The 24,180-nt window shown below is 38.9% G+C and overlaps 2 protein-coding genes across 2 annotated transcripts; both read left to right on the forward strand.

Moving 5' to 3' along the window:
• Positions 1-419: 419 nt before the first annotated feature.
• On the forward strand, positions 420-13,837 carry cracr2b (calcium release activated channel regulator 2B). Its single transcript, XM_052119916.1, has 10 exons — positions 420-499; positions 4,812-5,053; positions 8,479-8,590; positions 8,719-8,875; positions 9,163-9,309; positions 9,456-9,546; positions 10,889-10,984; positions 11,144-11,331; positions 11,738-11,809; positions 12,600-13,837. Exons 2-10 carry the CDS (start codon positions 4,814-4,816, stop codon positions 12,751-12,753), a joined length of 1,257 nt encoding a protein of 418 aa, XP_051975876.1. The 5' UTR covers positions 420-499; positions 4,812-4,813; the 3' UTR covers positions 12,754-13,837.
• On the forward strand, positions 12,882-21,665 carry LOC127638290 (ras-related protein Rab-13-like). The gene is made up of 9 exons (XM_052119762.1): positions 12,882-12,941; positions 14,113-14,192; positions 14,647-14,770; positions 15,389-15,515; positions 15,597-15,678; positions 18,583-18,697; positions 19,776-19,883; positions 19,973-20,049; positions 20,367-21,665. The coding sequence occupies exons 1-9, from the start codon at positions 12,882-12,884 to the stop codon at positions 20,449-20,451; spliced, it is 858 nt and encodes a 285-aa protein (XP_051975722.1). The 3' UTR covers positions 20,452-21,665.
• Positions 21,666-24,180: the final 2,515 nt, after the last annotated feature.

Genomic DNA, 24,180 nt, shown 5'->3' on the forward strand with positions numbered 1-24,180 from the left:
TACATTAGATTTCAGTTTGTTTAACACCAAATCTTATCGTATAGTTTCATAAAAATCATGAGTCTCATGGAATAATTTATTAGACGTCTGAATTATACCTTTGTGTTCTTTTGAATCTTGAAGTGGTGGTCACCATAAACTGCCATTGTATGACATCACTGAGCACAACATTTATTCACAATTTCTCCCTTTGTGTTCAGAAAAAGAAAGAAAGTCATATCGGGTTATAACAACACAGCGGTGAGTAAACAATGAATGAATTTTCCTTTTTGGGTGAACTATCCCTTTAAGTTTAACCTCTGCAGGTTCAGCTTTTGAACCAATAAAGGCATGAAAATGCTTTTTTTATTACAATGATTACGGTAATCTAAGAAGTTTGTCTCTCTACTGTCACCTGGGGGAGGAAAGAGTTACTGATTTGTTAACTTTATAAGACACCTGCCACTGTCTGCAACAAGTGACACGCCGAACACCTGAGGAACAGCGTATCCCTGGTTTGGTGAGTATCGTTTCCTTCTTTCATTTATTAGATTTATTGCTCTATTTACTACATTTAACAAGAGTTTCTTACGTTTTAAGGTCGTCCAGTATTGCTTTTACGAATTCAATGCTGGTAATGCTGACATATGGTTTAAATTATGGATGACACCAACATGATACTTTGTCCAGACTTAAGACATCGATTTTACTATTCATTAACCGTGTGCAGTAAAACTCTATTAGATCACAACAGTATATGTGTCCTTTTATGGTCCATCTCCTTTACCATGGTATATACATTGGAGTACCATGTATGCACCGTGGTATAGTAACATGGCAATTGGTAGTAACACATTGATTTAGTGCTGTTATATCAAAGTGCATTGGAACCACCACAGTACTGTATGTAAGTGCTCCCTATCCTGAGGTCACACAATAGTAATGTATGAAACACTAAAAGTAAATTTACAATACTCTTAAATGTTGTAGTTCTCTTTAAATTCAGTTATTGCACCTGTATTCACTGATAAAGTGTTTACTTCCCAGGTTTGCCGATTCACCATAACTGATTAATTATTTAACTTGCCTCGTTGGAATTTGGCTCGACTTTTCTTCTACTTGATTTAATGGACCATGTTGGAAAAATAAAATTAAGTATATAAAGCAGGCTCAATTCTGTTTGATTTCTAACTAATTTCCAACTTATACAAACAACATAAGAGAATGCATGTGTGAACCGTTCAGATGTTTCTTATCTTATCTGACATATGGTTGTCAGACTTTATCTCTCAGGTCATTTTCGTGTGTAGTTCTAGTAAAGAAAGTGATGCTTATACTACCTTGAGTGTCGCAACTTCTCTATGACTTTATTGTAGGTTTAAATATGTCATGCACACACAGTATGTGTTGATGTGTGTACACAGTATATCTCATGTACCAAATCAACAGGTCTTGTGTTAGCTGAAACAGTAGCCCATAACTGCATTACATAACGAATATCTAGATGAGGTTCAACCAAAGTATTATTCAAGAAAGTTCTTTAACTGTTGGGTTCCTGATTGTAGTCTTTCCAAACTGATTCAAATCACATTTGATCACTCTTGAACATATCCGCACTAGGCCGGTGTTGTTCCGACCATAAACCAAACCCTAATTCATTAAGAAAATATTCCATGTTGCATGTGATCTGTGGTCATTTATTGTGCATTTCCCCTGTGCTCAGACCTCATCCGCGTGGGCAACACGAAATCGTGATTGCTGGTAAGAGTGCAGCATAATGCCTATGTAAACTGAGCTAAAGACTTTATTTGCATCTCAATTTGTTTCTGTACACACTCCCTCTCCGCACATACACAGTCATGTCACATGACTCCATCCTGTTCTGCTATGCACATCCTGGAGATCTGCAGGCAAGAAAACAAAAACATAGGAAATTGTGTATGTATGCTGCCTTATTTGGCAGGTTACCTCATGTAGAAGTTTATTATTTGCTTGGTTGTAGAAATGACCATTGTTTGCGAGTTCACGTATTTGTTTATGGCCTAGGAGGGAGTGTCTCTCCAAGCTTGTTCATGTCTTAATGCCAAATCCATTTATCTACAGTGTGTGAAATGTGTTTGTTGCCACCATATGCAACATGTTTCCTATGAGAGTGCTGGTTATATAACACTTTGTCACCTTGTTCGGCAGGTACATATCAACCTGAAAACTTCTACTGTCCTCTTAATATATTTTGTGACAATTTTTTTAAATCATTTTCAACTTCACTGAGTATGGGTATCATATTTATGGGAATTGACTTAAACTGATATAATTTTCCATGACAGTTTATTAGCCAATGTTTGATATCATCGCCACTGGATATACATCGGTATTGGCCTATAATTGTGCCAGTTTGGCCGATTAACAGTAGTTTGAAGTTTGCATGTCATAAGCCTTATCAATTAATAATGAGAAGTGTTCAACCGATATAACGGGCAGGCAGATTAATAAACCGATATTTGGCCATTTTGAGATTATCGATTATAATCGAGTTATAACTGTGCCTCATTGGCTGATTAAGAGAAGTTTGTCAGGTTCGAAGTCTGTCAACATCCTTGTCAATGGATAATGTATGGAGTAAACCGATATATCAGCTGGCGTATTAATCAGTCGACATTTGGTCATTTTGAGATTATCGACTTTATAACTGTCTCTGATTGGCCGATTAACAGAGTTTGTCAGTTTCTAAGTCTGTCAACATCCTTGTCAATGGATAATGTATAGAGTAAACCGATATATCGGCTGGCGTATTAATCAGTCGACATTTGGTCATTTTGATATTATCGACTTTATAACTGTCTCTGATTGGCCGATTAACAGAGTTTGTCAGTTTCTAAGTCTGTCAACATCCTTGTCAATGGATAATGTATAGAGTAAACCGATATATCGGCTGGCGTATTAATCAGTCGACATTTGGTCATTTTGAGATTATCGACTTTATAACTGTCTCTGATTGGCCGATTAACAGAGTTTGTCAGTTTCGAAGTCTGTCAACATCCTTGTCAATGGATAATGTATGGAGTAAACCGATATATCGGCTGGCGTATTAATCAGCCGATATTTGGTCATTTTGAGATTATCGACTTTATAACTGTCTCTGATTGGCCGATTAACAGAGTTTGTCCGTTTCGAAGTCTGTCAACATCCTTGCAAATAGATAATGTATAGAGTAAACCGATATATCGGCTGGTAATTAATCAGTCGACATTTGGTCATTTTGAGATTAACTTTATAACTGTCTCTGATTGGCCGATTAACAGACTTTGTCAGTTTCGAAGTCTGTCAACATCCTTGTCAATGGATAATGTATAGAGTAAACCGATATATCGGCTGGCGTATTAATCAGCCGATATTTGGTCATTTTGAGATTATCGACTTTATAACTGTCTCTGATTGGCCGATTAACAGTTTGTCCGTTTCGAAGTCTGTCAACATCCTTGCAAATAGATAATGTATAGAGTAAACCGATATATCGGCTGGTAATTAATCAGCCGAAATTTGGTCATTTTGAGATTAACTTTATAACTGTCTCTGATTGGCCGATTAACTGTAGTGGTCATTCCACCTAGTGTTTGTTCCAAAATCTACCAACAGATTTGCTAATGCATAATGTGCATTTTCTGTTTTTAAATAGTTTTTAGTGAATTTGGAGTTAATATTTGTGCAAAATAAGTGTTCAATTAAATTCTGCAATTTGGTGGACATCTAATTTGCATTATATATGTGGCATTATGTAATCCATCCGCCACCCTGCTATCTAGATATTGGTCTCATCCAATAAAACAATATTTATTCAACTAATGAACTTTTTCTGTTTTAAAAAAACAATCATTGTATTATCAGCTTTTTAGAAATCAGCATTAGAAATAGTTATTAAAAACCCATATATATTGGCAGTTAGGATTGATGTCGTAAGGTTTTCTGTGCAGAAATGGAGTAGGTCACTTAAACAGGCTGGACATTTACCAAGGGAGGAGTTCTGTTTTCTTTAGCTATCGTTCGAAATCACAAAACTATCCATGTGATCACAAGTGCTGCACAATATTAACACAAGCACAGATGTATTTTAGATGTGTCGTGTGTGCGGGGAATTCCAGCCAAGTAGATAGAGCATCTCAGTTTTCCACCTGTTGACTCGTTTGGTGTGATGCCTTGTGACTTAAAATCCACAATTGTTCAGGACTTCGAGGAGGGGAAAACCTCCTCTAAGGTTCTTGGATTGAACTTTACATTTTTTTAGCTCACCTTAGTTAGTTTAGATGGATGATCTGCTGGACAACCAGCTGGTGAACCTGGTTTTCAGGTTGGTTAGGGCTGGACCACCTTAGACCATCAATAAACCAGGTGGCATGTTCCAGAAACCAGCTTGACAATCTTAAGCTGGTAGGACCTGTTTTTTTTCCAGCAAGGAATTTCAAGAGGTCATGACTTCATGTACAGTTACAAACAATTGCTTTTATTAATCTTTCTAAAACTTAACTAAACAATGAAGGGGTAGAACCTTTTCCCAGAAATTGAATACATCTAGTATAGAGATCACAGTTTATCTGATACACCCCTTGATAGTCCCATGACCAAGGTCGCAAAACATCACACCTGTGTAAAGAATTATTCAACTTCCTGGTTAATGTTTATTTGGAGTTATTTTATGAGGCAAGATTTTTAGTCGTCCTCCCATATTCTACTTATAAAGCTGATTATTAACCAACTGACTTAAGTGGCAATTTAATGAACTAACCACTGTAAAAAAGTAAATATTGGATTCTTCCTTTCCATCTCTCTCTCTGTAGTTATGTCAGGCTGGTTAAAGGACGGGGTGGTATTGGAGGGGACGGGGAGTGGTCAGATGTCCCCAAGCTCCAGACAGCAGAATCCCTTGCCAAGTCGGATAACGAGGTTATCATCCAGCAGCACGGGGAGCAGAGAACCCTCTCCTGGCTCGGACAGACAGGACAGTATGAGTAAAGCTAAAGAGCTCTTTGAACTCTGTGATAAAGAATATAAAGGATTCATCACAAAGAGAGACATGCAGGTAAGACTAAACAAGGCCAGTGAAAAAAAAAAAACTTTCAACTGCTTTTATTTTCAGCAAACTTAACATGTTGTATCTTTTAATGTTCCTACAAATATTTACAAAACTAAGACAAACTGAACAATTTGGACAGAAATGGAATAATGTGTCCCTGAACAAAGGGGCGGTCAAAATTAACAAAAGTAACAGTCAGTATTTGGTGTGGCCACCAGCTGCATTAAGTTCTGCAGTGCATCTCCTCCTCATGGACTGCACCAGATTTGCCAGTTCTTGCTGTGAGATGTTACCCTACTCTTCCACCAAGACACTTGCAAGATCCCAGACATTTATGAGGGATCGGCTGTCCTTCCTCCACAGATCTTACTAAATATCTGTGAAGACGATGTGTGCCGTGTCTTTCGGAAGCAATGGTCAAGGAAGCCTTCAGGCCCAGATGGCGTCTCGCCAGCGTGCCTTCGTTCCTGTGCTAACCAACTGGCCCCCATCTTCACACAGATCTTCAATAGATCACTGGAGCATTGTGAAGTCTCATGCTGCTTAAACCAACTCCCTGTTCCCACATCTATCTGTTAGTGGATTACCAGCTTTCTGACGGACAGGCAGCAACTTGTTAGGCAGGGAAAATTCACTTTCACCACCTGTACCATCAGCACTGGTGCCCCCCAGGGATGTGTGCTCTCCTCACTACTCTTTTCCCTCTACACCAATGACTGCACCACCAAGGATCCCTCTGTCAAGCTCCTGAAGTTTGCAGATGACACCACTGTCATCGGCCTCATCCGAGATGATGATGATGAGGTTGAACGGCTGGCTGTCTGGTGCAGTCATAACAACCTGGAGCTGAACACACAAAATGGCGGTGATGATTGTGGACTTTAGGAGGAACACCCCAACATTGTCCCCCCTCACCATTCTGAACAGCACTGTGGCAGCAGTGGAGTCATTCAGGTTCCTGGGCACTACCATCTCACAGGACCTGAAGTGGGAGATACACATCGACTCCTTTGTGAAAAAGGCCCAGCAGAGGTTGTACTTCCTTCGCCAGCTGAGGAAGTTCAACCTGCCACAGGTGCTGCTGATACAGTTCAACTCAGCAGTCATCGAGTCTGTCCTCTGCACTTCAATATCTATCTGGTTTGGTGCAGCTACGAAATCAGACATCAGAAAACTACAGAGGACAGATTGGACTGCCGAGAGGATTATTGGTTGCAATAATTCACCCTAAAGTCAATGATCTAACATGTTATGATATTAATAATGCATGTTGCTTACCCTAAAATAAAGGGGCTCATTTGTGAATGAAGTGTCTAGAAGGGATTCGGGAGATTACAGGGGGCTTTATCTCTGTACTCCAACCAGGTTAAAACAGAGCATTACACTAAGGAAGTTTCATTATCACAATAGGGCATTAATGTGAATGACAAAATAAGTAACATTTTATTACATTACAAATTAGATTAGAAACATAAGAAATGTAAACAATAAATATCTTTTAATTTAAACCCTTTGGGGGGGTGATTGCGTGATTGTATTACATACCGCTTGTCAAGCGACCGGATCATGTTTTTAAAACCCTCTTTGGTAAACGTGTTAATTGGTACCATGTCTTTCGCAAGGTGAAATGTTACTGAATCTGTTTTTTTTCTCTGCCGTTTGGAAACTTCTCGTATGGTGTAACACTGGCAAAGACATCTGAAATAGATTTTAGCTTTGGACGGCATTTAGATCTGGCTTTGCACTCAACATACAAAGATTTCTGGTGCTGACTTAAATGATCAAACAAACTGGTCATGTTTCCTCGTGTTGTGGCAACAATAGCAAGACACTCCGACAAAGTACCTGTTTTTGGTCAACATCATCCTGTCTGTAGACAAAATATTTCCATATAACTGACAATGCATTTTTTTTGCCTGTTCCTCGCTCATCATTTCATCAAGCGCAAGCAGAGCCTGAACGTCAACAACGTGCATCAGTTAACGTTTAAAAAAAAAAAAATCATAATAAACTGTGTATCTATGAACCCATATATCGGAGTAAATTACGTAATATCATTTACATTTACATTTATGCATTTGGCAGACACTTTTATCCAAAGCGACTTACAGAGCCCTTATTACAGGGACAATCCCCCCGGAGCAACCTGGAGTTAAGTGCCTTGCTCAAGGACACAATGGTGGTGGCTGTGGGGCTTGAACCAGCGACCTTCTGATTACCAGATTACCAGTTATGTGCTTAGACCACTACACCACCACCACTCACATATATCAGACACATATAATGCTACTTTTCCTATTGGAAAAAAATACTGTAGACTATGTAGTAAGATAAACATCGCACGTTCTGCAATGTCGATGCTGAAACGATATATCGTGCAGCCATACTTTATATAACGGATTTGTAATAGATTTGCACTACGTGTGTGTATGTGGGTATGTATGAAGGTGAGTGTATGTACGTATATGTATAATTATTTATTTGTATTATTCTTTTTAGTTTTTTGTTTTTAATTATCTATGCTGCTGTTTTTGTATTGTGGTACACTGGAAGCTTCTGTCACCAAGACAAATTCCTTGTCTGTGTCTGCATACTTGGCAATAAAGCTGATTCTGATTTATTGCCCTGGTCACATCTGCAGTCCTCATGCCTCCATGCAGCATGCTTGAGGCACGTTCAGTCAGTCGAAAGGTCTCTGTGACCTTAATTGTCTACCGTCTGTAAGCTGTTAGTGTCTTAACGACCGTTCCACAGGTGCATATTCAGTAATTGTTTATGGTTCAAGGGACGTTTCTATTTTTGATGAGTTTATATATATATATATATATTAGTTTCAGGATGTAAACATAGCTGATTTGTGAGGTCATATTGGTGACCATATGAGTATCGGCCAATATTAGCATTTTTCCTTTCAATTATCAGAATAGGTTTGATTGGGCCAATATAGGAAGCAGATAATGTCAGGGCTTATTTTTTATTTTTTTAAACAAATAGGAAATTTGACTTCGAAAAAATACTTTACTAACAAAATAAACAGTTTTTCATCTCTTTTATTGTACAAGTAGTGCTCAACCGTTATGGGTTTTTCAATTACCGATATCTAGATTTCATGGTGGCCGATTCAGAGCCAATATATTACAGTTATTTCACTTTAGTAGCATATGTGAAAATATGTATATTAACACGTATTTTCCACAATATTTACTCAAAATGAATTAAAAATAATCCCAATACTCTTGAAATGGTCAAAAATCGGCCATTTAATTGGCAAATCTATCTCTAATTTGAACATTTTGCCATTTGATGCCTTTTGAAAACCGCCCATAAAATACAAATAAAGTTGTCTGTATCAAGCAGTATATACTTCTCTGTGTTTTACACTCATTATCATGTGTTCTCTGTGTGTGGGCGTGCATGTGTGTGTTCGCTAGCGGTTACAAGGAGAGTTGCCTCTTTCTCCGGAACAGTTGGAGTCTGTGTTTGAGAGTCTGGACCGAGACCGGAATGGTTACCTCACCCCCCTCGAGTTCCACACCGGCCTAGGTTAGTGTGTTATTGTGTACTGTTTCACCAGCTGCTTTTAAAAATTAGTTGGCAGTATACAGTACATACTGTGAAGTATGCAGGATGCTAGTATTCCATACTTAAATTGCTTCTCTGAACTATCTCAGGAGAGCTGGTTGGTTCTGGGACTCATGAGAGTTCTGGGGCGGAGGAGAGATTGAGGAGAGAAGAGGGAGAGAGAGCCATGGATCGAAGAATGGAGCCGGCGGAGATCCGATTCGCGCAGATCCTCATGGAGCTGGGAGCTGATAAACTCTTTAAAGAGTGAGTTAATAAACGCTATTGTCACCAACACCATGTAACATAAGATAACAGATAAACTGTGCTTGTCTATTTGAACTTTAGATTATTATATTGCCTTCACAATGCAAACATGCTCTCTTGAAATTATCCAGGTATTCAAACTAAATAATGCCTGTATATCATTCAAACTTTAAGACTTAAACTGTTTTTAACTTTCAGGCGAGGCTTTCTCAAGCAGACATAAAGGCTTGACAACCTTTTCTCTAAGATTGTTTATTCGAGTGATTGCTTGTCTATGTGTGTGTTAGTCAGTGGGAGTTGTGTACTCTTTGGTGTGAGCTCCAGAGAGACAAACCTGAGCTGTTGGAAGTCTTGGAGGAAGTTCTCTCTAGCACAGTGTCTCATCTTCAGGATGCACTCAAAGAGAGAGACAATTTAGAACAGACGCTACGCAGGTCAGTCCTTACTGATGTCCTCAGACCACATTCTGCTCAGCTATACCTTTTGATGCTCATTATTGCTTGTTTATGTCCATGAAGATCTGAGATGAATGAAGCAGCTCATTTGTACTCTGAGACTGAAGTGTTTAAATGTCCTGTAGGAGAGAAGAAGATCATGACAGAGTGGTTCGGTCCATGTATGAAGACATGGAGAGTCAGTTAAAAGAAGAGAGAGAGAAACGACAAGCTCTGGTAAACATACACATACATACTATAAATATTGGAGCACAGGTTTAGGCTTTGATTTATATTCAACATGGGAAATGTGGTTATTTTGATTCGAGAACAATGCTTGTATTAGAGGAAATGATTATTATAGAGATGTGATGATGATGATGGTAGTAATGATAATGATGGTGATGTTATGATGATAATCCTATTTATGATGGTGATTTTAGTCATGATGTGATGAGCATGATGGTGATAATTATATTGATGATGGTGATTACAGTCTTAATGTGATGGTAATGATCATGATGTTGATAATGATACTAATGATGGTGATTTTGGATGTGATGGTGAGAATGATATTGATGGTGAGGTTGGCCATAATAAGATGGTGATGATTTTGAATTATGGTGATTGGTTATGATCTAGATGGTGATAATGTAATGATATTATGTTGATTATGGTAATGATGTGATTGTGGTTGTCTTGATGGTGATAATGATATGGATGATGGTGATGGTTATGATGGTGAGTTTGGTCATGATATGATGGTGATGATTTTGAATGATGGTGAAGATGATGATCATGACGGTGATAGTGTAATGATATTGATAATGGTGATTATGATAATTATTTTGGTCATGATGTGATGGTGATGAGCATGATGGTGATGTGATAAAATATTGATGATGTTGATTATGGTCATGATGTGATGGTTATGATGGTGAGTTTGGTCATGATGGTTATGATGGTGAGTTTGGTCATGATGGTTATGATGGTGAGTTTGGTCATGATGGTTATGGTGATGATGATGATCATGATGGTTATGATGGTGAGTTTGGTCATGATATGATGGTGATGATTTTGAATGATGATAATCATCATGATGGTGATAGTGTAATGAAAATGATGATGTGATTGTTATGATTTTGGTCATGATGTGATGGTGATTAGCATGATGTTGATTATGGTCATGATTGCGATGATGATATTAAAGATTGTCATTATGATGGTGATTTTGGTCATAATGTGATGGTGATGATTATGATGATGATAATGGTATGAATGATGGTGAAAATTATGGTAATGTTATGATGGTGAGTTTGGTCATGATATGATGGTGATGATCATGATGGTGATAATGATAATAATATTGATGATGGTGATCATGATAGTGATTTTGGTCATGATGTGAAAGTAATAATGATGGTGAAGGTTATAATGGTGAGTTTGGTTATGATATGATGGCTATAATTATATGATGATCATGGTGATGTAAAGGTAATTATAATGAACATCATGGTCATCCTGATGTGATGATTGTGTTGATTTGATGGTGATGATGTGATGTTTGTCTGTGATGAAGGACAGTGTAAGGCAAGGAGACAGGAAAGAACAGCTGCTGCAGGAACTAAGGACCCGAGAGCAGGAACTGGAGTTCACACTCACCAAACAGAGAGAGGTACAGACTCGTCATTCACTCAACACATCTCATTTATCAGACTTGAGGGAGTTCGGTCTTATCTCACCTGTGTGTGTGTGTGTGTGTGTGTGTGTGTGTGTGTGTGTGTGTGTGTGTGTGTGTGTGTGTGTGTGTGTGTGTGTGTGTGTGTGTGTTCAGCTGGAGAGTAGGATCAACACTATGAGCAGTGATCAGGCTGACACTCGTGGGGAGTACCGCAGATTGCAGAACCTCAACCAGCAGCTACAAAATGAACTGGATCAGAATCGAGAGGAGCTGCAGCATGCCCTGAGTCAGCTACAACAACTGCAGAACAACATCAAACACCAGCAGAAGGGCAAAGAGAGGTATGTGTAAGCTCCGGCCATTTCAACTGCGTGTCATAATCAGGTGCACTGTGATAAATCACATCTCTTCCGTGTTAGTCTGTGCAGTCGCGACTGTGACAAACTAGTGACGCAACTTTCTGTTTCTGATGTGTGTTGCTGGGTTGCTCCGTCCACAGTGAAATCTCATTGGTCCAAAATCTTGCTTTATCCTACCTAACTGTATATTAACCATCACATGTTTTAATTAGCTGTGAATTTTGTCACTTTGTGCAGCATTTGAGCATTCAGTGAGGATAGAATAATTACATTAGAGACTTGTCATGTCCTGGTTAGGATATCATATATTCGACACAATCAATCATTTGAAAATATTTCCTGCTACTAGACGTATTTATTTTTCACATTTGGCTGTTTATGTCTCCAGAGAGGTCCTGAAAGTGTCCCGAAACATGCAGAAAGAACGAGAAAGCCTGATGAGACAGCTGGACCTGCTCAGGTAAGGTTATCTGACTGTCCTGATCACACCTTTAGCATGCAGTGTGATGGGTGTTTAAAATATAGGGTGTGTTTTATGTTTTTATCTGGGAGATAAGGCCACAAGACTGGCACATTTTAGCTTATCACGGCCCATTCGGCTCGTTTCGCGGCTGACCCACCGGCCCACTCGGTTCTCCCGATGGCCAGTCCGCCCCTGATTGGCCCCAAAGTGAGTCGGCCCACTGGGAAAACGCCTGTCAATTGGCCAGTCAAAACAGAAATGAATATATCCTATAAGGAGCGTTTACAACAAGGATTAAATCCGGTTTCATGAATGTGAGACGTTGATAGTCTTTCTAACTGATAACTAGAGTTGTTATCGGTGTTCAGAGGCTGTTATCTCCAGTGGATAAGAAATCCAAAATATAACTATAGCTCTGTTGTAAAGCCTAGTGAGCTGCCTTGCTGTTTACTTGCTACACAGGCAGCTGCCTTCTAAAAGCAACATTCTAACCATATTGGAACCTTTACAAGTGACTGATTTGGAGCACTAAATAGGTAGCAAGTTGAGGTAGCATCACATAAATAGCACTCCACATGTTAGCATGTTGCTAAGCTAATGACGTGGAACTCCGATCAGTGTAAAATACACCACACACTCAATTATTGAGTAAAATAGTACATTTTTCATTAGTTGAAACAATTTTCAGTATCGAATGAAATGGAAGAAATAGAAGTATATTTCTAATCAACATTTCTGCTATTTTGGAACGGAGGTTATATTTGCTCTCTCTCTCTCTATGTCTTAGGGATATGAACAAGCGCCTTCGGGATGATAAAGATGCCCACCAAGCTCAGATGACGGTTAGTCTAAAATATCCCTTCATGAACCCTACTCCTTACCCACCATGCCGCTGTGTGCACGCCTCCTCGCCGTGGGCACGCTCCATTTACCCGTATTGACCTTCGCCCTCAACATGTCCATGTAGCATATCCCACATCACACAAGTTCGGACAGTGCAGCTAAATGTGAACGGATGCATTCACGTAACCATATGTAAATATCTGGGTTTCCGCAATCCCGTGTTCTCATGGGAATTCGATTGATTCTGGATGACGGCAGCCACACCTTCTTATGGAATAATACAGAAGTCTGAATTCATAAACATTTTTGTATTTGCCATATGCAGCTGTGTTTATTTTGTTAATCTGGAAATGGGCTCTTAAAGGAACAACAACAAATGACTTTAAGGAAACTTTGAACATAATAACGTAAGTCATGATGGAGCTCATGTGGAACATTTGAAACTGTTAGTAGGGAATTTGAGCTGCTCCTCTCGGAATAAACGGGATGACAGCGGGAGAAAGATGTTTTCCATTTCGGTCTGTTACTGTGATTCAATTACAACCAATTAAATGTTAAATTACAGTGTCAGTTGGGACTTTGTTTCTCTTTATCATTGTGATCTCTATTAAACAAAATAACTTCCTGTATGAAAGAAAAAGAAAGAACGTTCCCTTAAAGAAAAGTACTGGTCATATTTTCCCTAAAATTAATAGAGAAAAAATAAGAAATCAAATTTTGCCTATTTTAAAGATTTTTTTTGTTTTGCATTGTAACATTGTAACATTATTTCTTAACTATCATATTACAAAATGCATTGCATAATATAATTTCTTTGTTTTTTTAGGTGAAATTTGACACGGATAATTGTTATGCGATTCATCTAAAATAAGAATGAATTGCCAAGTTAATTACTTGGTTGTTGACCAGTTACATGTAATCATGTCAGGACCCTGAAACAGGGCAGCTTACCTCATTACCTCTTGTTTTATGTCTTTTTTGTAACTTTTTTTTTGTAATATAGTACAATTTTGTTTAGAGGTTTCCTCTGTATTTCTTTTGAAATGAACAGTTCTGTCAAATGACAGTTTATGTGTTTTTCTCTGAGTGACTTGAGAACAAAATGTAAAGATTTAATATAGAGATGAGATAAATCTGAACAAACATGTTATCAATCATTGTGACATTGAACAATAAAAACACTTATTCATTTTGATGTGTCCTCCTTCAGAATGATCTACATACATTGATAACTTAAGTTAAACTTGCTCATTTTACTTAATAATGTCTGTTTAATGTACATAAACAAACACCCAACCCTAACCCAGTTAAACCTGATCATTACAATATTCTGATATAAATATTATATTATTAAATGTGTCATTATTATTCATTATTTAACATAGAAAAATCTACAAAATTATATCAAACATAAATAAGCTACAATAACATCTCATATCTCATCACATGTTTCTCAGACAGCTAAAGAGAAAAGCCCTTTACAAAGGAAGGAATCCATCCTAGGAGACTATTTCCCGCTGAGAAAATCCACTAAAAGGTTTGTAACTGAACCTGTAAAATACTTTTATATATATATATCTATACAGTATACAGGACTGTGCAAAAGTTTTAGGCACTTGTGAAAAATGTTGCATGGTGAGGATGTCTTCAAAACTAGTTTTCATTTGACATTTAATGTCATACAAAGTGTAGTAAACATATAAAAGCTAAATCAATATTTGGTGTGACCACCTTTGCATTTAAAACAGCCCCAATTCTCCTGGTTACACCTGGACACTTTTTTCGGCTGTCTCAATTGCTTCTGTCTCTTTATGTAATCTCAGACTGACTCGATGTCCAGTGGGGGTCTCTGTGGGGGTCATGACATCTGTTGCAGGGCTCCCTGTTCTTCTATTCTAATCATTTCTATTTGCAAAAGTCATGTTTGAGAGTCTAACATTTATATTTATATAGCTGTATTCAAATGATCTTCTTTCTCATTAATATTAAAGGCAGCTGATGAAAACCTCACAAGATGAGCCAGAAGATGCTTCGTTAAACGACTCCAGTCCGAAAAGACTCTCTATAGCCGAACATAAAGAGGACACAACAACCAGTCCATCAGAGAGAACCGCGGTACTGATCTCATTCATTTTTTACTAGCTTCTTTCTCTCTTTCTCTCTCTGTCTTAGATGCAAATGATGCACCTCAGACATTTGCCTGACAAAGATGACACGTTCTGTAGTTTCACTTCCAAACACTACAAACGATGTCTGCCAAAGACTCTTTAGCCCGAGCCGGAGCACTTGTATTAACGTAAAGGGGTGATATTGGAACAGCCAAAATGGCGGATGTAGAAACGAAAGTCCCGCCTTACAGGTAAAAGAGCCAATAACCTTTTAGATACAGATATCGCCTGTCAATCAGCTCCAGTATGGGCATGTGCATTAGCTAGACCAGCCAGGAAAACAGCTTTATTAGCATTATCTGATGTAAAGAAGCACAATTTGATGTCAGATTTTACTGCTGATCTTTCCTTATTCAAGTAGATAGTAGCTGTACTTTTATAGCTGCCTGGCAGCGTGCCAAAGATGGACGCCTAGAGGACTGACTTGCTTAAAATGGACTTTATTGTTCTGCTTATAAATTCAAGATCTTATCAATACAAATACACATTACTGATTCAGCTTTTGGTTTCCCAAGAGTCTATTAATTCTTGGAAAAGCTTTCTGAAAAATGTATTTCTCCTACAGAGTGTTATAAGCGATCCACAGCGTGTGTTTAAGGTGGTGTTTTTGGGTAATTCTGGAGTGGGAAAGAGTTCCTTCATCCATCATTACTGCAGCGGTCAGTTCCCCAACAACATGGCTTCAACTGTGGGTGAGCTTGTGTCCAACTGTGCCCTGACTTTACCTTACTGCCTTTTGTATGCTGACGAGTCATGTGATGTCTGATTGACAGGGATGGATTTCCAGGTGAGGAGCGTAATGCTTGATTCTACACCTGTCGCTTTGCAGCTGTGGGACACTGCAGGACAAGAAAGGTCAGACATCTTTTGCAAAATATGGAAAATTAAAGGTAAAGCGTGTATTTATTTGCCACTATAGAGGCACCAAATGGAAGAAAATAGTAGGAAGGGAACTGATTTGGAGTGAGGGGTTAAAAACTAGCAGGGCTTGGTGGCGTCAGCCTAAAAGGAAATGTATTTCAGGGGCAGAACCAGTTATTGCATTTTGATTAGGGATGCGCCAATGTATCGGCTACCAATATTTATCAGCCAATTATTGACCAAATTAAAACCATAGGTATTTCAGTAATAAGCATGAAAACGCACATATGGAAAAATGCTTTGAAACCAGCAGACTATGACTTCTGAGATATCTGTACGATTCGCGGACGTGTAAAAAGGCTCCATAATGCGTGGAGCTGCCGCTCTAAATCGCTCTCTTATAAGGCACCTTTTCAGTTAGGATGCTGCCATAGGAGACGGCTGCCTATGTAGGCAGGAGACATCAAGGCACCTCACCAAGTTGTGGAACAGACCTGATGTTTGTATCTTGTGTTTATACTTTTAGTGTATTTTAATGTGTATGCACTGGCTTCATTCACTTCCGCTGGACGTTCCTGAAGCTGCGTTCTCACTGCCAGCGACACACAGCGACAAATTACCTCATCTCATTCATTTTCAGTGAGTGCTGGCGACATGAGCGACGGCGACCGTTGGCGAACGTATGTGGGCATGTCTAGTGACGCGACAAAGTTGAGAAATGTTTAACTATATGCAAATGAAGAGCGACTTTTGGGAGCGACAGCTAATACGAGAGAAGACAGTAGAGCTCACGTGATCCTAATATTTTAATAATAATATTAATTGTAAAGAAACAGTGCTGTTTAGACTCTCCATACACACACTAGCGACCTAACCGCCAGACACTGGCAGTGTGAACGCAGCTTTAGTGTAACCGTGATTTTTGCTTTGTTTTAAAAAGGGTCAAAATAATTGTTTTGATGTTGTTTAAGCTTAACTTGTTTTGAAAAGGAAATATTCCATTAAGGAAGTAAATAGGGTCCATTTTGATTTCATGTTGTCTTTAACAAAAAAAGTGACACCTTTTATGTATTTAATGCTTAAAGGTGCTGGAAGCGATTTTTTTCATGGAGAGGTATGCAAACAATTGTCCTATACTCACTGAAGATATATATATATATTTTTCTCCCCAATTTGGAATGCCCAATTCCCAATGTGCTCTAAGTCCTCGTGGTGGTGTAGTGACTCAGTTGCATCTTATCACGTTGCTTGTTGAGTGCGTTACCATGGAGACATAGCGCGTGTGGAGACTTCACTCTACTCTCCACGGCATCCTCGCACAACTCACCACACGCCCCACTGAGAGCGAGAACCACATTATAGCGACCACGAGGAGGTTAACCCATGTGACTACCCTCCCTAGCAACCGGGCCAATTTGGTTGCTTCGGAAGCCTGACTGGAGTCACTCAGCATGCCCTGGATTCAAACTTGATTAATAACAGCTATGCTTGAATTCACAAGCTCCTTATCGTGTCGCAGGTGACTGAGCCAAAACCCTGATATCACACGTATGTCACCCAGACATTTACATCTGGAAGAAATATTTGTAACATTGTTTGCTCATCTGCAATACATCTATAAGACGTTTCCAACCTCTCGGATGCCAATAAGATATTCATGAGATGTCTTTGGGACGTTTATGATTTAGAATGTTTGTAAATCTGATCTTTTTAAGATGTTTAATAGACGTTAAAAACAATTTGATATTTTCCAGATGAAAAGATCTAAAACAGACATCTTGGAGATGTACGTGTGCTTTCTGGGAAGTGTCCCAATGTTCAGTGGATGAACACCCTTGCCAGTGCCTGAATTCATGTTCACGATATACTGATTCACAAGCTAGGGAACTGATTGAGACACACCCAATGTGTCAGTGGACAATGTTGGCTCATTCTCATTGTAATGTAGATGCAACGAATTATTGAAGCTTAATGGCATTTTTAATCCATGTTGTTCATAATATTTGCCAGTTGAGGGCGCTATTTTGCTGCTGTTGTTTTTGACAACCATTTTTGCATGATGTCAGTCTCCATAAAGCTAATTTGGTATCTTTGGAGTGCGGGTTCTGGAAAGAAGGGGTGTGGCTATTTCAATGGCTCAGTCTCATAGACTGTAAAAAAGATGGACGACGCCCCTTCGCTCTTTTCCATTGGTGAGAACTGAAGCCGCCAGTGTCCCGATATGGCGCTGACATCTTGGGACTTGAGTCTGCGCAGTTGCGATTTCGGGACCAGACCTGCGCAGTAGTGAGCAGGAAGTAAAGCAGCGAAATCAAGGCCCCGCCCTCACTCTTGCTCAATCGCAAGCACACGCCCCTGCACTTTTGACTTATGACGGTGTGAAATAATTAATTATAGAAATGTAGATATTAAATTTAAAGCTCCAATCTCCTCAGTCCTCCGAAGATCCCGAAAAAAAGTCAGTTGGTGCTTCAGTGACTACTTCGCTCAGAGAACCTGTCAATCACAGCTGTCAATCATGATGTCACAGCACCGTTTTATAGCATCAAATAACTAACTAAAAACTTATTTTGAAAACAAACACTTGAAATTACATCAACGTGATAGAAACTACAGTAAATGACAGAAACTATCTTTGTAAAAAAGATATGTGAAGTGTAATTTGGTCTCACGTCCCTTTGAATAACATGGGGAGGCGGGGTTTATGACCTATACTAGGACCAGCCACTGGGGGGCGATCGAGACGTTTTGGCTTCACTTTTGAGGGCTTGTGCGGCACACTTGGTCAGTCTCATGGAAGTAGAGCGGCTGAAATCGCCTACAGCACCTTTAACAATGTTTTATTATCAAGACTTTATTTTACATTGACAATCAGCCCCTTCTTGTGCCCCCCGTCAGATTCCACAGCATCACCCAGCAGTACTTTCGCCGAGTGGATGGAATCATCGCTATGTATGATGTCACCCAGGAGACGTCTTTCAAAGCTGTTCGCCATTGGTTGGACCAGGTGCAGGTGAGTTTAACCAAAGTCTTTCTAGCAAGTCAGTCGTCTGGTGGCCATCTTTGGAGCGCTCTCAGGAGGCTATTTCCAGTCATGCCAGTGCAGCTCCTATCTACTTGAACAACACTGAAATCTCAAAAACGGTTGTTCAAGATTACCATTAAAGAACATATTTCAAATCAGAAATAAAATCGGATAATATTGGATTCATAAATGGTGCTTCTTTACATGAGATTACGCTAAAATACGCAATTTTCCCATCTTATATAGCATATGCATGCGCGTTAGCGAGTTGATTGACAGGCGATGTCTGTATCTAAAAGGTGATTGGCTCTTTTACCCGTAAGGCGGGACTTCCTTTCTACATCCGTTGACCATTGGTCGCTAGAGCTTCTTGGTTGGGCGTTCCGATTTCTTCCATTAATTTAAATAGAAGTGGCCTTCTCTGCTAAATAGTCTCTGGTTTAACTTGATTCAACATTCAGTTTACCTTCTGGAACCAAGTTCCACAAGATAACATTTCTTCAATTTAAGAGGCAAAAAAATTAGCTTGCTAGGAAATCTGCTTGACGGATCTTTAGCTGGTCAGAATTGGTGATGGTCCAAGCTGGTCTAAAAGGTTGATCCATTCAGGGGCGAAAATGTCATCATAATTTGGGGGGGGGGACAATAAACATAACAATTCTCAAGAGCAATTTTTGAAGGGGACACCAAGGGTTTTTTTTGTTGTTGCCCCGTTTGCATTTGTATTATTTTATTTCTTAAACAATTATTTTAAGAATATATCTTTATATTATTTACAATACACATATTTTAATAATATTTTAGGGGGGGACAACCCTCAGATGGGTGGGTCCTGAACCCCCGATTTCCACCTATGGATCCATTGATGGTCTTAAGTGATGGATCTGTGTTTGACCTGGTAGACCATCTTGGTCAGGCTGTTTTAGGGATTGTAGACCAGCTGTGGTGCTTTGCATAGCCTACACATTAGTAACTTTGATTTAAGGTTTACTGTGAAATCTGTGAATCTGATTTAATCTGTTAATGTTGACTGCATTGAGAGTATCATTGTGTGTGTGACTGGCAGGAAAAGATGAATGAAGAGGCGTGTCTATTGTTGCTAGGCAATAAGACAGACCTGGTGACTGTTGACAGGAGGGAGGTGACCGCGGCACAGGGCCGGATGCTGGCGGAGGTGATGAATGACCTAGTTCTTTATTTCTGACTGTTTTTAGCCTTTTGCATGTCAATTTCAATGTGTTTGTATGCTGTTTTTGTTGACAGCAGTTTCAGGCTGAGTTCTATGAATGCAGTGCTAAGAGTGGACACCAGGTGGAAGAGGCCATGACACACCTGACCAGGTGTGAATCTAGATTAAAGTACTTTGTCGCATATTTTTTGACCATAGGTGTAACTCCCTCAGTATTTTGAAACCGCATCACAGTACTGGTGACTGTTTTATTTGTGTATATTAATAAGTATGGGTTGTAATTGCTTGTTTTGATTATTGGGGAGGGGTTACCTACGCCCCTGGTTAAAAGGGTCCATTACATTTTAAATTCACATTGAATAATTTTTTTATTTTTATGAAAATGTAATGTGTTTGATAGGTTTAGAAGTTTGTATTATTATTATTATTTCTCTCTTATATTTCTAAATGTATTTATCTCTGTCTCAGGTTACTCGCCTCACAGCAGGATAATCAGTGCGAGTCTGCGCTCAGTCTTGAGAATTCTCCCAACAGAGGGCGCTGTTGCAAATAGGCGGATCCTCATTTCCGAATTCAGGCTTCCTCATGAATATTAATTATGGCTGAATTGCTCTGATTATTCATGAGCCAATGGATTCCTAAACATACGAACCTCTAAATTCAGAATGTTCAGGAAATATGTCAACTGTAAAAGGTTATAAAATATTATCTGGAACAATTATAAGATTCATTTAAAGTTCAATACAAGTTAAGCTCAATTGACAGCATTTGTGGTATAATATTGATTACCACAAAAAATGATTTTGACTTGTCCATCCTTTTCTTAAAAAAAGGAGAAAAAAATCTGTGTTACAGTGAGACACTTACAATGGAAGTGAATGGGGGCCAATCCATAAACATTAAAATACTAATTGTTTCAAAATTATAGACACAAGATGTAAACAATATGTGTGTAAACATGATTTTAGTGTGATGAAATCACTTTCTAACCTTTTCTGTGTAAAGTTATAGCCAATTTTACAAATTCATTGCCATGAGGATGCAACGCTGGAAACCTAATGATCATACAAATTACTGTTTAAACAACGTCACAGTCAAAAAAACAACAAAAAAATAAAACAAAACACAAGTTTTAACAGAAGAATGAATTTAAGTGCATTTATAAAATTATTAGCTTCACATTTCTGCCTTTAAACCATCTAATATTTGGCCCCATTGACTTCCATTGTAAATGCCTCACTGTTAACACAGATTTGTGCTTTTTTTAAAGAAAAGGATGATTTTTTTTTTTTTGTGGTAATCAACATTATAACACAAGTTCTGTTGATTGATATTAACTTGTAATGAACCTGGAATATATTTTTAAGATTAAAACACTCCAACAATGTATTACACCAAATTAACTGTTTACACATTTACAACTTTTTTATTCACTGAAGTCAGCTACTTATTTTGATTTAACAGAGTATACTGTTAAAATTAAGGTCTGAAACAAAGTTAGTATTTAAAAATAAGTATTTATGCATTTTATATTAATCATTTTGCGGGCTTGAGGCAATACATTATATAAACAACATTTTTGGAAGTACAGAATTAAATGTTATCTGCCAATTTTACATATTCAGGCTAAATTTTAAACTGTGAACTTACAAATATTATTTTTGTATTTGTAAACGGAAGTATGCATCATAAAAGTTTTATTATTTATATTTTACTGTTGTAACAATTATGTCTTCTTTGGGGTTTCCGAGCAATAAATATGTTACATGTCCGACAGCTCCCTCTTTCTGCGCTTTGTGGTATTAACGCAGTAAGTACTGTGGGTCGTGTCTAGAAGGTAACCCCTCAGTTACCTAAAGTCTCGCTGGAGTCGCATTGGATGTTCACGCACTGTTAACTTCTGTGTTTATTTAGAATCCTACATACACCCCACACCTACCCCTAAACATAACCCTAACTTTAACCAGACCACTAAATATAACCCTAAACCCAACCAGCGAATGAGACTCTCGCGAAACTTAGGCGGCCGGCGGGTTACCTTCTTGACACAGCCCATACTGTGGCATTAGAAGACCCTATGACGCGCGCGGGCAGCCTGTGCCCACAACAAACACTGGCAGAAGGGTCTCTCAAACATAACTGAAAAAGACTAGATTTATTTTCTCGTCTGTTTATCAGGTGAGTCTTTTATTCTTAGCATGGTTTATTTTTATTTTTAGGACATTTCGTTTGCAGGTCATTAATTGACATATAGCGGGATTTATAAGTTTATTCAGAAAATAAGTGCACGCCTTAGTTTTTGGCATAGGTATATTTTGCTCTTTATATTTTTTAAGCTTTTCCTTTAGTTATTTTTTAGCCTTAAAGTGTCATAAACTAGATAACAATACTTTGTGCCCGTCTTGTATTTTGATACATTGTGAGTTGCAGGTATTAACGGGATCTGGAATAAATTCCTCGGATTCTTTAGATGGTGAGGTGTGAGAACTTAAAATGAACCAGCCGACATTAATGCATTCATGGCATGTGCAATATGAGAAACAGATGATGCTTTCGAACATTTTAAACAACAACCTATTCACATGATGACCTGAAACACAGTCTGTTTCTTCCGTAAATCAGTGGCCTAATGAAGAAATTACAGAATACATTTAACATTTAAAGGTGTAGTTCACCCAAACATTTAATTCTCTCATAATTTACTCACCTTCATGCCATTTCTGATGTGTAACATTCACTGTTGAAAGTTATTTAAAGTTCAACAATGACAAACCATGGTTTACATGGTATAGCTTTGTTAGGCCAAAGGGGATGCTTACAGATGTGGGGATAAAATATTGTACAACCAGGCCAGAAACACACTGACAAAGGAAATCAGATTGGCTAAAAGAAGCTACTCTGAAAAGTTTGGAAAAAAACTTTTCAGCCAACGAGCCTGCATCAGTGTGGAAAGGCCTGAAAAGCATCACCAAGTATAAGACACCTCCCCCTCACTCATTAGAGAGTCAACTAATGGCTAATGAACTGAGAGTGTTCTACTGCAGGTTTGAAAATCCGAGTCTTGCACCCCACACCGACTCTTATCTTCACTTCACACACACACACAAACACATCCTGCAACCAGCATTTATGGTCTGTGAGGAGGATGTGTGCCAGGCCTTCCGGAAACAAAAGACTGAGAAAGCTTCAGGCACAGATGGTGATTCACCTGCCTGTCTGTGGTGACCAACTGGCCCCCATCTTCACACAGATCTTCAATAGGTCACTGGAGCAGTCCACCATCATTCCGGTCCCCAAAAACCATAAAATCACAGGACTTAACAACTCCTCGACAGACCTGGGACTTACGCATGGATCCTATTTCTGGACTTCAGTTCAGCCTTCAATGCCATCATGTCTGATCTTCTCTCAACCAAACTGACCCAGCTCTCCATGCCAACCACAATCTGTCGGTGGATCAACAGCAGCTAGTGAGACTGGGGAAAATCACATCTGGGATCCTCACTATTAGCACTGATGCTCCTCAGGAATGCGTTCTCTCTCCACTGTTCTTCTCCTTGTATACGAATGACTGCACTGCAAAAGACTCCTCTGTCAAGCTACTCAAGTTTGCAGATGACACCACTGTCATTGGCCTTATACGCGATGGTGACAAGTTTGCTTACAGACGGGAGGTTGATCAGCTGGCTGTCTGGTGCAGTCACAACAACACATACAAGTGTAATGTATGTGTAACTTATGTGTAGCTTATATGTATTTTCTCAGGCACTTATTGAGCTTAAATAGATGCACAACTTACATAATTTCAGTAGTACACCCAAATGACAATAGTCAAATCAAACTTTTCATGTGAAATAACATGTATATTATGTATGTGTGCATGCATATAAAGTATTGATAATTCACCATTGCTGATAGTTCATCAGCTCACAGAATGTGAAGGCTCATGCTACTATCCACGATCCACGCACAACTTACCACACGCCCCATTGAGAGCGAGAATCACTAATCGTGACCACGAGGAGGTTACCCCATGTGACTCTACCCTCCCTAGCAACCGGGCTAATTTGGTTGCTTAGGAGACCTGGCTAGAGTCACTCAGCACACCCTGGATTCAAACTCGCAACACTAGGGGTGGTAGTCAGCGTCAATACTCTCTGAGCTACCCAGGCCCCCATGTGGCATAATGTTGATTACTAATAAATAAATAAAATAAATAAATATAATAATAATACAAGTCCCTCCATTTCTTAAAAAAAAAAAAAGGACAAATCTGTTACAG

Source organism: Xyrauchen texanus, chromosome 46 (assembly GCF_025860055.1).
Source record: "Xyrauchen texanus isolate HMW12.3.18 chromosome 46, RBS_HiC_50CHRs, whole genome shotgun sequence".
Taxonomy (NCBI): Eukaryota; Metazoa; Chordata; class Actinopteri; order Cypriniformes; family Catostomidae; genus Xyrauchen; species Xyrauchen texanus.